The sequence below is a fragment of the Squalius cephalus genome (genome assembly GCF_949319135.1).
Source record: "Squalius cephalus genome assembly, chromosome: 15".
NCBI lineage: Eukaryota > Metazoa > Chordata > Actinopteri > Cypriniformes > Leuciscidae > Squalius > Squalius cephalus.
This window is the reverse complement of record NC_137136.1, coordinates 156,289-170,000: the sequence shown is the minus strand read 5'-3', so window position 1 is coordinate 170,000 and position 13,712 is coordinate 156,289. Positions and strand designations below refer to the sequence as shown.

The following is a 13,712-nucleotide window of genomic DNA, read 5'->3' as shown; positions in this document are numbered from 1 at the left end:
CTTCACTGTGCCCAGACCCGTGCTGGAGGAGGGTACGAGTGTGTGTGTGTGTGTGTGTGTGTGTGTGTGCCCAGACCCGTGCTGGAGGAGGGTACGAGTGTGTGTGTGTGTGTGTGTGTGTGTGTGTGTGCCCAGACCCGTGCTGGAGGAGGGTACGAGTGTGTGTGTGTGTGTGTGTGTGTGTGTGTGCCCAGACCCGTGCTGGAGGAGGGTACGAGTGTGTGTGTTTGTGTGTATGTATGTGTGTGTGTGTGTGTGCCCAGACCCGTGCTGGAGGAGGGTACGAGTGTGTGTGTTTGTGTGTATGTATGTGTGTGTGTGTGCCCAGACCCGTGCTGGAGGAGGGTACGAGTGTGTGTGTTTGTGTGTATGTATGTGTGTGTGTTTGTGTGTGTGTGTGTGTGTGTGCCCAGACCCGTGCTGGAGGAGGGTATGAGTGTGTGTGTGTGTGTGTGTGTGTGTGTGTGTGTGTGTGTGTGTGTGTGTGTGTGTGTGTGCCCAGACCCGTGCTGGAAGAGGGTACGAGTGTGTGTGTGTGTGTGTGTGTGTGTGTGTGTGCCCAGACCCGTGCTGGAGGAGGGTACGAGTGTGTGTGTGTGTGCCCAGACCCGTGCTGGAGGAGGGTACGAGTGTGTGTGTTTGTGTGTATGTATGTGTGTGTGTGTGTGTGAGTGTGTGTGTGTGCCCAGACCCGTGCTGGAGGAGGGTACGAGTGTGTGTGTTTGTGTGTATGTATGTGTGTGTGTGGACATGTTTTTCTACACCGGTGGGGACTTAAACCTGAATGCACACAGACTCATGGGGACTCGTGTCACCGTGGGGACCTAAACTGAGGTCCCCATGGGTACAAAAGCTTATAAATCATACAGAATTAGTTTTTTTGAAAATGTAAAAATGCAGACTGTCTCCTGTGATGGGCAGGTTTAGGGACAGGGGCAGTGTGTGTGTGTGTGTGTGTGTGTGTGTGATGGGTAGGTTTAGGGGCAGGGGCAGTGTAAGGGCATAGAATATACAGTTTGTACAGTATAAAAACCATTACGTCTATGGAGAGTCCTCACAAAGATAGTGCACCAGACATGTGTGTGTGTGTGTGTGTGTGTGTGTGTGCCCAGACCCGTGCTGGAAGAGGGTGTGTGTGTGTGTGTGTGTGTGTGTGTGCCCAGACCCGTGCTGGAGGAGGGTACGAGTGTGTGTGTGTGTGCGTGTGTGTGTGTGTGTGTGTGTGTGTGTGTGTGTGTGTGTGTGTGTGCCCAGACCCGTGCTGGAGGAGGGTACGAGTGTGTGTGTGTGTGTGTGTGTGTGTGTGTGTGTGTGTGTGTGTGTGTGTGTGTGTGTGTGCCCAGACCCGTGCTGGAGGAGGGTACGAGTGTGTGTGTGTGTGTGTGTGTGTGTGTGTGGGCCCAGATCCGTGCTGGAGGAGGGTATTAGCCTGTGTGTCTGTGAGCCTGAGACACGAGTGTGACGTCTCTTTGTGTGTGTTCACAGGCGATGCGTTCCCGTGGACAGTGTGTGTGAGTCAGCTGAGCGTGTATTCTCTCCTGGGACAGCAGCGTTCCCTCAGTGTTCTGGATCCGCTGGGCTTCACCTCCACGCTGGCCCTCACCGCCCCGAAGCTGCAGCCCGAGAGCAGAGACGCCTTCATCATGTGCCTGCATGTGGACCTGCAACCGGTGCAGCTCCGGTGCTCCAACCCTCAGGTACTGCTGATCACAGGTGTACAGGTGCAGAACACAGGTGTACAGGTGCAGAACACAGGTGTACAGGTGCTGAACACAGGTGTACAGGTGCAGAACACAGGTGTACAGGTGCAGAACACAGGTGTACAGGTGCTGAACACAGGTGTACAAGGGCAGATCACATGTGTACAGGTGCAGAACACAGGTGTACAGGTGCAGATCACAGGTGTACAGGTGCAGAACACAGGTGTACAGGTGCAGAACACAGGTGTACAGGTGCTGAACACAGGTGTACAGGTGCAGAACACAGGTGTACAGGTGCTGAACACAGGTGTACAGGTGCAGAACACAGGTGTACAGGTGCTGAACACAGGTGTACAAGGGCAGATCACATGTGTACAGGTGCAGAACACAGGTGTACAGGTGCAGATCACAGGTGTACAGGTGCAGAACACAGGTGTACAGGTGCTGAACACAGGTGTACAAGGGCAGATCACATGTGTACTGGTGCAGAACACAGGTGTACAGGTGCAGAACACAGGTGTACAGGTGCAGAACACAGGTGTACAGGTGCTGAACACAGGTGTACAAGGGCAGATCACATGTGTACATGTGCTGATCACAGGTGTACAGGTGCAGAACACAGGTGTACAGGTGCAGAACACAGGTGTACAGGTGCTGAACACAGGTGTACAGGTGCAGAACACAGGTGTACAGGTGCAGATCACAGGTGTACAAGGGCAGAACACAGGTGTACAGGTGCAGATCACAGGTGTACAGGTGCAGATCACAGGTGTACAAGGGCAGATCACAGGTGTACAGGTGCAGAACACAGGTGTACAGGTGCAGAACACAGGTGTACAAGGGCAGATCACGTGTACATGTGCAGAACACAGGTGTACAGGTGCAGAACACAGGTTTACAGCTGCAGATCACAGGTGTACATGTGCAGAACACAGGTGTACATGTGCAGAACACAGGTGTACAGGTGCAGAACACAGGTGTACAGGTGCAGATCACAGGTTTACAGGTGCAGATCACAGGTGTACAAGTGCAGAACACAGGTGTACAGGTGCAGAACACAACACAGGTGTACAGGTGCAGAACACAGGTGTACATGTGCTGAACACAGGTGTACAAGGGCAGATCACATGTGTACAGGTGCAGAACACAGGTGTACAGGTGCAGAACACAGGTGTACAGGTGCAGAACACAGGTGTACAGGTGCTGAACACAGGTGTACAGGTGCAGAACACAGGTGTACAGGTGCAGATCACAGGTGTACAAGGGCAGAACACAGGTGTACAGGTGCAGATCACAGGTGTACAGGTGCAGATCACAGGTGTACAAGGGCAGATCACATGTGTACATGTGCTGATCACAGGTGTACAGGTGCAGAACACAGGTGTACAGGTGCAGAACACAGGTGTACAGGTGCTGAACACAGGTGTACAGGTGCAGAACACAGGTGTACAGGTGCAGATCACAGGTGTACAAGGGCAGAACACAGGTGTACAGGTGCAGATCACAGGTGTACAGGTGCAGATCACAGGTGTACAAGGGCAGATCACAGGTGTACAGGTGCAGAACACAGGTGTACAGGTGCAGAACACAGGTGTACAAGGGCAGATCACGTGTACATGTGCAGAACACAGGTGTACAGGTGCAGAACACAGGTTTACAGCTGCAGATCACAGGTGTACATGTGCAGAACACAGGTGTACATGTGCAGAACACAGGTGTACAGGTGCAGAACACAGGTGTACAGGTGCAGATCACAGGTTTACAGGTGCAGATCACAGGTGTACAAGTGCAGAACACAGGTGTACAGGTGCAGAACACAACACAGGTGTACAGGTGCAGAACACAGGTGTACATGTGCTGAACACAGGTGTACAAGGGCAGATCACATGTGTACAGGTGCAGAACACAGGTGTACAGGTGCAGATCACAGGTGTACAGGTGCAGAACACAGGTGTACAGGTGCAGAACACAGGTGTACAAGAGCATATCACATGTGTACATGTGCAGAACACAGGTGTACAGGTGCAGAACACAAGTGTACAGGTGCAGAACAGGTGTACAACACAGGTGTACAGGTGCAGAACACAGGTGTACATGTGCTGAACACAGGTGTACAAGGGCAGAACACAGGTGTACAAGGGCAGATCACATGTGTACAGGTGCAGAACACAGGTGTACAGGGGCAGAACACAGGTGTACAGGGGCAGAACACAGGTGTACATGTGCTGAACACAGGTGTACAAGGGCAGATCACAGGTGTACAGGTGCAGAACACAGGTGTACAGGTGCAGAACACAGGTGTACAGGTGCAGATTACAGGTGTGCAGGTGCAGAACACAGGTGTACAGGTGCAGAACACAGGTGTACAGGTGCAGAACACAGGTGTACAGGTGCAGATTACAGGTGTGCAGGTGCAGAACACAGGTGTACAGGTGCAGAACACAGGTGTACAGGTGCAGATTACAGGTGTGCAGGTGCAGAACACAGGTGTACAGGTGCAGAACATAGGTGTACATGTGCTGAACACAGGTGTACAGGTGCAGAACACAGGTGCAGATCACAGGTGGATATACAGGAGCAGGGACACATGTGGGCAGGGCTTGATTGTGTTTGTGGGGAATTGATTGGATGGTTGTGGTTTGCTATTGGTGGATCTCATGTGAGTGACAGGTTGCCCCGCCCTCATCATCAGAGAATAGAAGAGATGCTGCAAGAGGAACTTATTCTGATTCAAGATTACCAGGAACATGAATTTAACACAATAAGTAAGGGATAATGTACACCCGACAGGGAGATCAGGATCAGGTCTTCATCAGCCTGAAGGGGTTTATTCTGAGATCACACACACACACACACACACACACACACACACACACACACACACACACACACACACCTGAAGGGTGTTTATTCTAAGATCTCACACACACACACACACACACACACTAGAAGGGGTTTATTCTGCAAGAACAACCGGCTGGATGTACATTATCCTCTTATTACACGGATACTTGCCACATAAGTAAATAATTAGCCACGAAATATTGATCTGTGTTGAAATATTTTATTAGGTCTTTAAATGCAAAGCTTCGCGGAGAGAGCAGTTTCAGCGGCGAGATCAAACTAGATGGACATTTAAGAGATACGGTATACAGTCATAACACTTATTACACAGCATTTCACCACATTAATAATTATGGAGATCAGAGATATTGATTTCAGATTGAATCTTATAATCTTTGAATCTTATAATCCAATAGTGTACAAAACAATAGTCACAAAATGGCCACCGCTACATTTGTATGAAACAAGAGAGAGCGAGTCTACGATACTGGAAGGCATAATTAAATAACTACACAAAATATTGATTTGACTGAGTTTTAATATTTTATGAGCTCACCAAAGGCAAAACTTCCACGAGAAAAAACGTTCCTAGCGAGTGTATAGCGCTGATGACTTCAGTGACCCGGATGAGCCTGTGTTTCTGTTCTCAGCGGCTGTTATCTGGGAATAATATACCGCTGGATGGAGTGACTGACCAATCAGAATCAAGTATTCCACAGAGCCGTGTAATAATGATAGATAATAATTTATAATAAATTTATAATACTGCAATATTCCATTTTTTTTTTTAAAAAAACAAGAGTTGTCAGTTTTGATTTCAGGGTGACTGTAAAGATTGGATGTAGAGGATTAATGTAGATTTTCAGTGGCAGCAGAAGTGACCGAGTGACGGTTCGACTATCCTGAGAGTCATTCGTTGTGAGTCGCACCCTTACAGTCATATTTACTGTCACCAGTGGAAACATGAGAGTCCTTCTGTTGACGATCTGCACACACACACACTTGATCCAGACTGTTTGTTTGAATATGCGTCTGCTCTCGTATGGAGTCCGTGTGAGATGAATGTTGACGTGTCTGAGCTCAGATGTGCTGCTGCTGATTGCTGTGTGCTGATTGGCTGTGAGGGGAATGTGGTGGAAAGGAAACGTGTGTTAAATAACAGCTGCCAAAAACAAACAGCAGAATCAGAAGCAGAACTGCAGCGAGATGAAGGAAAAACCGACAGGAGGAAAAAATTATTCGCTTGTTTGTGATTATGTGGAGATACTGAATCTGTTCAGTTACCATGAGTTACCGACATCTCACTGTCTGACTGTCTGTCTCACCGTCTGTCTGTCTCTCACTGTCTGTCCGTCTCACTCTCTGTCTGTCTGCCTGTCTCTCTTTCTGTCTGTCTGCCTTTCTGTCTCATTCTCTGTCTGTCTGTCTGTCTCTCTGTCTGTCTGTTTGTCTCACTCTCAGTCTGTCTCTCTGTCTGTCTGTCTGTCTCATTGTCTTTCTCACTGTCTGTCTGTCTCACTGTATATCTGTGTCACTCTCTGTCTGTCTGTCTCTCTGTCTGTCTCACTCTCAGTCTGTCTCACTCTCTGTCTGTCTGTCTCTCTGTCTGTCTGGCTGTCTGTCTGTCTGTCTCATTGTTTGTCTGTCTTTCTCGCTGTCTTTCTCACTGTCTGTCTGTCTCACTCTCTGTCTGTCTGTCTGTCTGCCTCTGTCTCACTCTCTGTCTGTCTCACTGTCTGTCTGTCTGTCTGTCTCACTGTTTGTCTTTCTGTCTTTCTCACTGTCTGTCTGTATGACTGTCTGTCTGTCTGTCTGTCTGTCTCACTGTCTGTCTGTCTGCATCACTGTTTGTCTATCTGTCTGTCTCACTGTTTGCCTGTCTGTCTTTCTCACTGTCTCTCTCACTGTCTGTCTGTCTGTCTGTATCACTGTCTGTCTGTCTCACTCACTCTCTGTCTGTCTGTCTCACTCACTCTCTGTCTGTCTGTCTCACTCACTCACTCTCTGTCTGTCTGTCTCATTGTCTTTCTCACTTTCTGTCTGTCTGTCTATCTGTCTGTATGTCTCACTATATATATATATATCTCACTCTCTGTCTGTCTGTCTGTCTCACTGTCTGTCTGTCTGTCTGTCTCAGTCTCTGTCTGTCTCACTATATCTGTCTCACTGTCTGTCTGTCTGTCTCACTGTCTGTCTGTGTCACTCTCTGTCTGTCTGTGTCACTGTCTCTCTGTCTGTCTTGTCTGTCTGTCTTACTCTCTGTCTGTCTGTCTCACTTGGTCTCTGGATCAGTCTACAAAACTGCTGGGCTTTAGTGTAAATAATGTCTGAAATAATGGCGAGAGGATAGACGGAGTAGTACATCTTCCGTAAATATCAGATTCACTTCCATTGCTACGCATATGACACCCAGCTCTATCTCTCAACCAAACCTAATTCAAAACTTCCACCATCCTCCCTTATCAATTGTCTTCTTGACATAAAATCCTGGTTCACTTCAAACTTCCTCAAATTAAATAGCAATAAAACAGAATTGCTTCTTATAGGTACAAGATTAAAATTAAACAAACTCCATCATTTTTCTATTCCCATTGATAGCTCCTTCATCTCCCCTCAGGTTAAGAGTCTGAGTGTCATCTTCGATAGCACCCTCTCTTCTACTACTCATGTTAATAATGTTACCCGGTCTGCTTACTACCATCTTCGAAACATCAACCGTCTACGTCCTTTCCTCATGCCTCACTCCACTGCCATTCTTGTTCACATTTTAGTCACCTCTCGTTTAGATTACTGCAATTCCCTTTTGTTTGGCCTCCCGCATATAACCCTCCATAAACTACAACTGGTTCAAAACTCAGCTGCTTGTATTATCACTCGTACCCCCTCTATTCATCACACACCCCCATCTTACGACAGCTCCATTGGCTCCCCATCACTTACCGTATTAACTAAAAATACTTCTCCTCACTTTTAAAGTCATTCATAATCTCGCCTCTTCATATCTTTTTGACCTCCTCCATATACCCACACCCGCTCACACTCTCAGATCCTCTTCTTCCATCCATTTCACTGTTCCCCGTGTCCGCCTTGTTACTATGGGGAGCAGAGCTTTCAGCTGCTCCGCTCCTCAGCTCTGGAACTCGCTTCCACCGGACCTCCGTACTACTGATTCCCTCTCACATTTGAAAACCTATCTGTTTAGAATAGCTTACTCCCTCTGACCACAACTGCATTGTCTTTAATTGTATTGTATTTCATTGTTTTTACTTAAATATTGTTATTGTCTTGATGATATATGGTGGCTTTGAGTGTCAAGAAAGGTGCCTATAAAAAAAATGCATAATAATAATAATAATGTGTGTCTCAGGTTCAGGTGGTGCGTGTCTCATGTGTGTGTCTCATGTGTGTGTCTCGTGTGTGTGTCTCGTGTGTGTCTTAGGTTCAGCTGGTGTTCAGTCTGTGGTGCCGATGGAGTCAGATCTTCAGTGCGTTCGAGCGGATGCAGAGCAGAGGAACACACAGGTCGTCTGCAGGTTTCCCAGACTCCTCAGCGCCCCCTGCTGGACCCTCCTCTCCCTCACCCTCACCTGTCCCCCCCGACACCAGCACCTGCAGCCCCTCAGCTGACCTGGGCTCTCAAACTGAGGTCAGAGGTCACACACACCATCCCTCTCCCTGTTGGATGGATTGATGGATGGATAGATAGATAGATAGATAGATAGATAGATAGATAGATAGATAGATAGATAGATAGATAGTCACTCGCTCACTGAGGTTCAGGCTCTCTCTCTCTCTCTCTCTCTCTCTCTCTCTCTCTCTCTCTCTCTCTCTCTCTCTCTCTCTCTGTCAGCATCTGTGTGTTGCCGGACTCAGTGTTGATGTGTGTTTCAGGGGGATTCGACACACACTGAGGAGCCGGTGGTGTGTGAGACCATGACGCTCGAGCAGAAGACCTGCAGCATCAGCGGCTCCAGCGGGAAACTGAGCGTCTGGATGCAGTGGATGCTGCCGAAACTCACACTCAAACTCTTCTCCTGCGACACCGCGGCCAGAAACAACGGTACTGACCACACACACGCACACACACACACACACACATACACACACACACACACACATTCTTGTATATCTATCTTTATGAGGACATTCATTGACACAATGCAATCTCTAGCCGGCCGCTTACCCTAACCTTACCCATCACAACTAAGTGCCTAACCCGACCCCTGACCCTAAACCGACCCTTAAAGGGCTCCTATAATGCCCTTTTCACAAAATGTAAAATAAGTCTCTGATGTCCCCAGAGTGTGTATGTGAAGTTTTAGCTCAAAATACCCCACAGATATTTTATATAGCATGTTAAAATTGTCACTTTTTTAGGGTGAGCAAAAACACACCGTTTTTGTGTCTGTCCCTTTAAATACAAATGAGCTGCTGCTCCCGGCACGGGGGGCGGAGCTACAACAGCTTGTGTGCTTTTACCTCACACAGACATGCACTGAAAATTTAAAAAACTTTTAGCCTTTTATGTTCAAACCGAAGTCAGAAAGATGGAGAGACTCAAGAAGAAGTGACAACATGTAGACAACATTTCTGGATAGTTGGTGAATTTATGTAGCTTATGTGTAGTTATCTTCTAGTCATTGATTAGCATATTCTGCGTTGATAATCTATAAATGCGTTCACGGGGCAGGGTTTATGTAAATTCTAGGGTTGGTGATGTCACTAGGAATGTGGTGTAGTCCCAACCAGCCGTTTGTTGTAGTCCTTAAAAAGCGATTTCTTTAAAAGCAAATATCTCCCTTTGCTCTGAACTTTGAGCGTTGTAACTTTGCAGATGTTGTTTATGATCAAACAGCAACATTACACACTAACTAAAGTTAGAAAAGTGAAATCATATTCAACCACCCCTTTAACCTAATTATAACCTTATCCCTAAAACCAAGTCTTGACCCTCAAACAGGCCTTTAAAGGTTCTCAGAAAGTGAGGACCGGCCAAAATGTCCTCACTTTACTCTCTTTGTCCTCACTCTGATGGTCTAAAACTCAAACTGGTCCTCACAAAGATAGTTGTACACGCACGCACACACACACACACACACACACACACACACACACACACACACACACACACACACACACACACACACACACACACACACACTCACACTCAAGCTCTTCTCCTGCGACAGATCACCACGGCCAGAAACAACGGTACTGACCACACACACACACGCACAAACACACGCACAAACACTCTCAAACACACACACACAAACTCTTCTCCTGCGACACCACGGCCAGAAACAATGTTACTGACCACACACACTCACACACACACACACACACACAGTCACTCTTCTCCCTCGACACCACGGCCAGAAACAACGGTACTGACCACACACACTCACACACACACACATAGTCTGCAGTTCAGACTATCAACATGAGAAGAAGTTTCAGATGCGCCTCCTGATGCGCCTCACGCAGGTGTTCGGGCCAGATCACCACACACAAACACACACACACACACACTCAAACACACACACACACACACACACACACACACACACACACACACACACACACACACACACACACAGGGTCAGATCACCTGACCTGAAACTGCTGGAACAGCAACAGCTTCATCTCTAATAATCCTCTTCACATTATCATCTCAGCTTTATTTCTACAGCGCTTTATACAGTGCAGATCGTCTCAGAGCAGCTTCACTGTAATAAACAGGAGAATCACAGAATCACTGATGAAACTTCATCTAATATGAGACAAACTTAGAGTCAGGAGTGAAGCAGCTCTACAGAAGAAGAGAGAGTCACTATTCAGATCCAGTTCTGTTTTCTGATAGTGTCAGTGCAGTCAGATCAATAATATCACTGAATATGAAGTGTCTCAAAAACCCATGTGACCCGTCACTGCTACAGCTGCTGATGTTTGAGAGGGAGAGAGAGAGAGAGAGAGAGAGAGAGAGAGTGAAAGGTCTGCGGAAGGAAAGCGTGATCTGAGCGCGTGCAGTGAGAGTCTCTCCTCAGGGACTCTGAGCTCTCGCTGATGATGATGGTGTTTGTTGTTAGTTTTCTTGGGTTGTTTGGTGCTGAATGGACAAATCGCCCCCCCAAACAGGAAACAGGAAGTGGCTCTGAGCCGCTGGGCCTCGGGATCACAGCTGCACAACACCATAAGAAGAGGAGACTGACAGAGACCTGACACGATCCTCCGGTCACACACACACATACACACACAGATCGAGCGGAGAGTGACAGAGACCTGACATGATCCTCCGGTCACACACACAAACACACACAGAGAACTGACACGATCCTCCGGTCACACACACACACACACACACACACACACACACACACACACAGAGAACTGACACAATCCTCCTGTCACACACACACACACACACACACACACACACACACACACACAGAGAACTGACACGATCCTCTGGTCACACACACACACAGAGAACTGACACAATCCTCCGGTCACACACACACACACACACACACACACACACACACACACAGAGAACTGACACGATCCTTCGGTCACACACACACACACACACACACAGATCGAGCGGAGAGTGACAGAGACCTGGCATGATCCTCCGGACACACACACACACACACACACACCTGAAGGGGTTTATTCTGCGAGAACAACTGGCTAGATGTACATTATCTGCTTATACGGATACTTGGCACATAAGTATATAATTAGTCAGAATATTGATCTGAGTTTAAATATTTTATTAGCTCTTTAAACGCAAAGCTTCTGCGGAGAGAGCAGTTTCATCATTTAAGAGATGCGGTATACAGTCATAACACTTATTACACAGCATTTCGCCACATTAATAATTATGGAGATAAGAGATATTGATTTCAGATTGTAACGAAGTTCGTTATTGTGGGAAGAAGGAGGCAGGAACTGGCGAACATTCAACAGATTTTAATATCAGAAATAAAACAAATACAAAACGAAAATAAAAGACAGTAGCCCCTCACGGATGACTGCTGTCACATCAAATAAAACATAAACATCAAATAGAATCCAGGCCTGGCCTCTCTCGATCTCTACTGTCGTCGCTACTCCTTTATGCTTCCACTCCTCTGTGAGAGACACGAGACCGGTGCAGCCCTCTGGCGGCCCTCGTCCTCGTCCCGCTCTCTCATGGCCCTCAGCCTCGTCCCGCTCTCTCACGGCCCTCAGCCTCGTCCCGCTCTCTCACGGCCCTCGTCCTCGTCCCGCTCTCTCACGGCCCTCGTCCCGCTCTCTCACGGCCCTCAGCCTCGTCCCGCTCTCTCACGGCCCTCGTCCCTCTCTCTCACGGCCCTCAGCCTCGTCCAGCTCTCTCACGGCCCTCAGCCTCGTCCCGCTCTCTCACGGCCCTCGTCCCGCTCTCTCACGGCCCTCAGCCTCGTCCCGCTCTCTCACGGCCCTCGTCCCTCTCTCTCACGGCCCTCAGCCTCGTCCCGCTCTCTCACGGCCCTCGTCCCTCTCTCTCACGGCCCTCAGCCTCGTCCCGCTCTCTCACGGCCCTCAGCCTCGTCCCGCTCTCTCACGGCCCTCGTCCCGCTCTCTCACGGCCCTCGTCCCTCTCTCTCACGGCCCTCGTCCCTCTCTCTCACGGCCCTTGTCCTCGCACCTCTCTTTCACGGCCCTCGTCCTCGTCCCTCTCTCTCACGGCCCTCGTCCTCGTCCCTCTCTCTCACGGCCCTCGTCCCTCTCTCTCACGGCCCTCGTCCCGCTCTCTCACGGCCCTCGTCCTCGTCCCTCTCTCTCACGGCCCTTGTCCTCGTCCCTCTCTCTCACGGCCCTCGTCCCGCTCTCTCACGGCCCTCGTCCCTCTCTCTCACGGCCCTCGTCCCTCTCTCTCACGGCCCTCGTCCCTCTCTCTCACGGCCCTCGTCCCTCTCTCTCACGGCCCTCGTCCCTCTCTCTCACGGCCCTCGTCCCGCTCTCTCACGGCCCTCGTCCCGCTCTCTCACGGCCCTCGTCCCGCTCTCTCACGGCCCTCGTCCCTCTCTCTCACGGCCCTCGTCTCTCTCACGGCCCTCGTCCCGCTCTCTCACGGCCCTCGTCCCGCTCTCTCACGGCCCTCGTCCCTCTCTCTCACGGCCCTCGTCCCGCTCTCTCACGGCCCTCGTCCCGCTCTCTCACGGCCCTCGTCCTCGCGCCTCTCTCGCGGCCCTTCGTCCCTCTCTCTCACGGCCCTCGTCCCGCTCTCTCACCGCCCTCGTCCCGCTCTCTCACGGCCCTCGTCCCTCTCTCTCACGGCCCTCATCCTCGCGCCTCTCTCACGGCCCTTATCCTCGCGCCTCTCTCACGGCCCTTCGTCCCTCTCTCTCACGGCCCTCGTCCCGCTCTCTCACGGCCCTTGTCCTCGCGCCTCTCTCGCTGCCCTCGGCCTCGACCCACTCTCTCACGGCCCTTCGTCCCTCTCTCTCACGGCCCTCGTCCCGCTCTCTCACGGCCCTCGTCCCACTCTCTCACGGCCCTCATCCCGCTCTCTCACGGCCCTCGTCCTCGCGCCTCTCTCGCTACTCTCGTCCTCGCGCCTCTCTCGCTACCCTCGTCCCGCTCTCTCACGGCCCTCGTCCTCGCGCCTCTCTCTCGCTGCCCTCGGCCTCGACCCACTCTCTGGCGGCCCTCGTCCTCGTCCCGCTCTCTCACGGCCCTCGCCCTCATCCTCGACCCACTCTCTGGCGGCCCTCGTCCTCGTCCCGCTCTCTCACGGCCCTCGCCCTCGTCCTCGTCCCGTTCTCTCACGGCCCTCGTCCTCGTCCCGCTCTCTCACGGCCCTCGCCCTTGTCCCGCTCGCCCCTCGTCCCGCTCTCTCACGGCCCTCGTCCTCGCGCCGCTCTCTCACGGCCCTCGTCCTCGCACCGCTCTCTCACGGCCCTCGGCCTCGTCCCGCTCTCTCACGGCCCTCGCCCTCGTCCTCGCGCCGCTCTCTCACGGCCCTCGGCCTCGTTCCGCTCTCTCACGGCCCTCGTTCTGCTCTCTCGCGGCCCTCGTCCTCGTCCCGCTCTCTCACGGCCCTCGTCCTCGTCCCGCTCTCTCACGGCCCTCGCCCTCGTCCCGTTCTCTCACGGCCCTCGTCCTCGCGCCGCTCTCTCACGGCCCTCGTCCTCACGCCGC

The 13,712-nt window shown here is 50.8% G+C and overlaps 1 protein-coding gene across 3 annotated transcripts in view; it reads left to right on the top strand.

Annotated features, from left to right (window-relative positions):
* vps13b (vacuolar protein sorting 13 homolog B) overlaps positions 1–13,712 on the top strand; it is a 237,474-nt gene that overhangs the window by 131,079 nt on the left and 92,683 nt on the right. For all 3 annotated transcript variants that reach the window (XM_079894253.1, XM_079894254.1, XM_079894255.1), the window contains 4 exons: positions 1–32; positions 1,486–1,697; positions 7,984–8,190; positions 8,436–8,604. The exon at positions 1–32 is cut by the window's left edge and continues 203 nt beyond it. In XM_079894253.1, coding sequence (XP_079750379.1) covers positions 1–32; positions 1,486–1,697; positions 7,984–8,190; positions 8,436–8,604 — 620 coding nt within the window. The remainder of the gene's footprint in view (positions 33–1,485; positions 1,698–7,983; positions 8,191–8,435; positions 8,605–13,712) is intronic.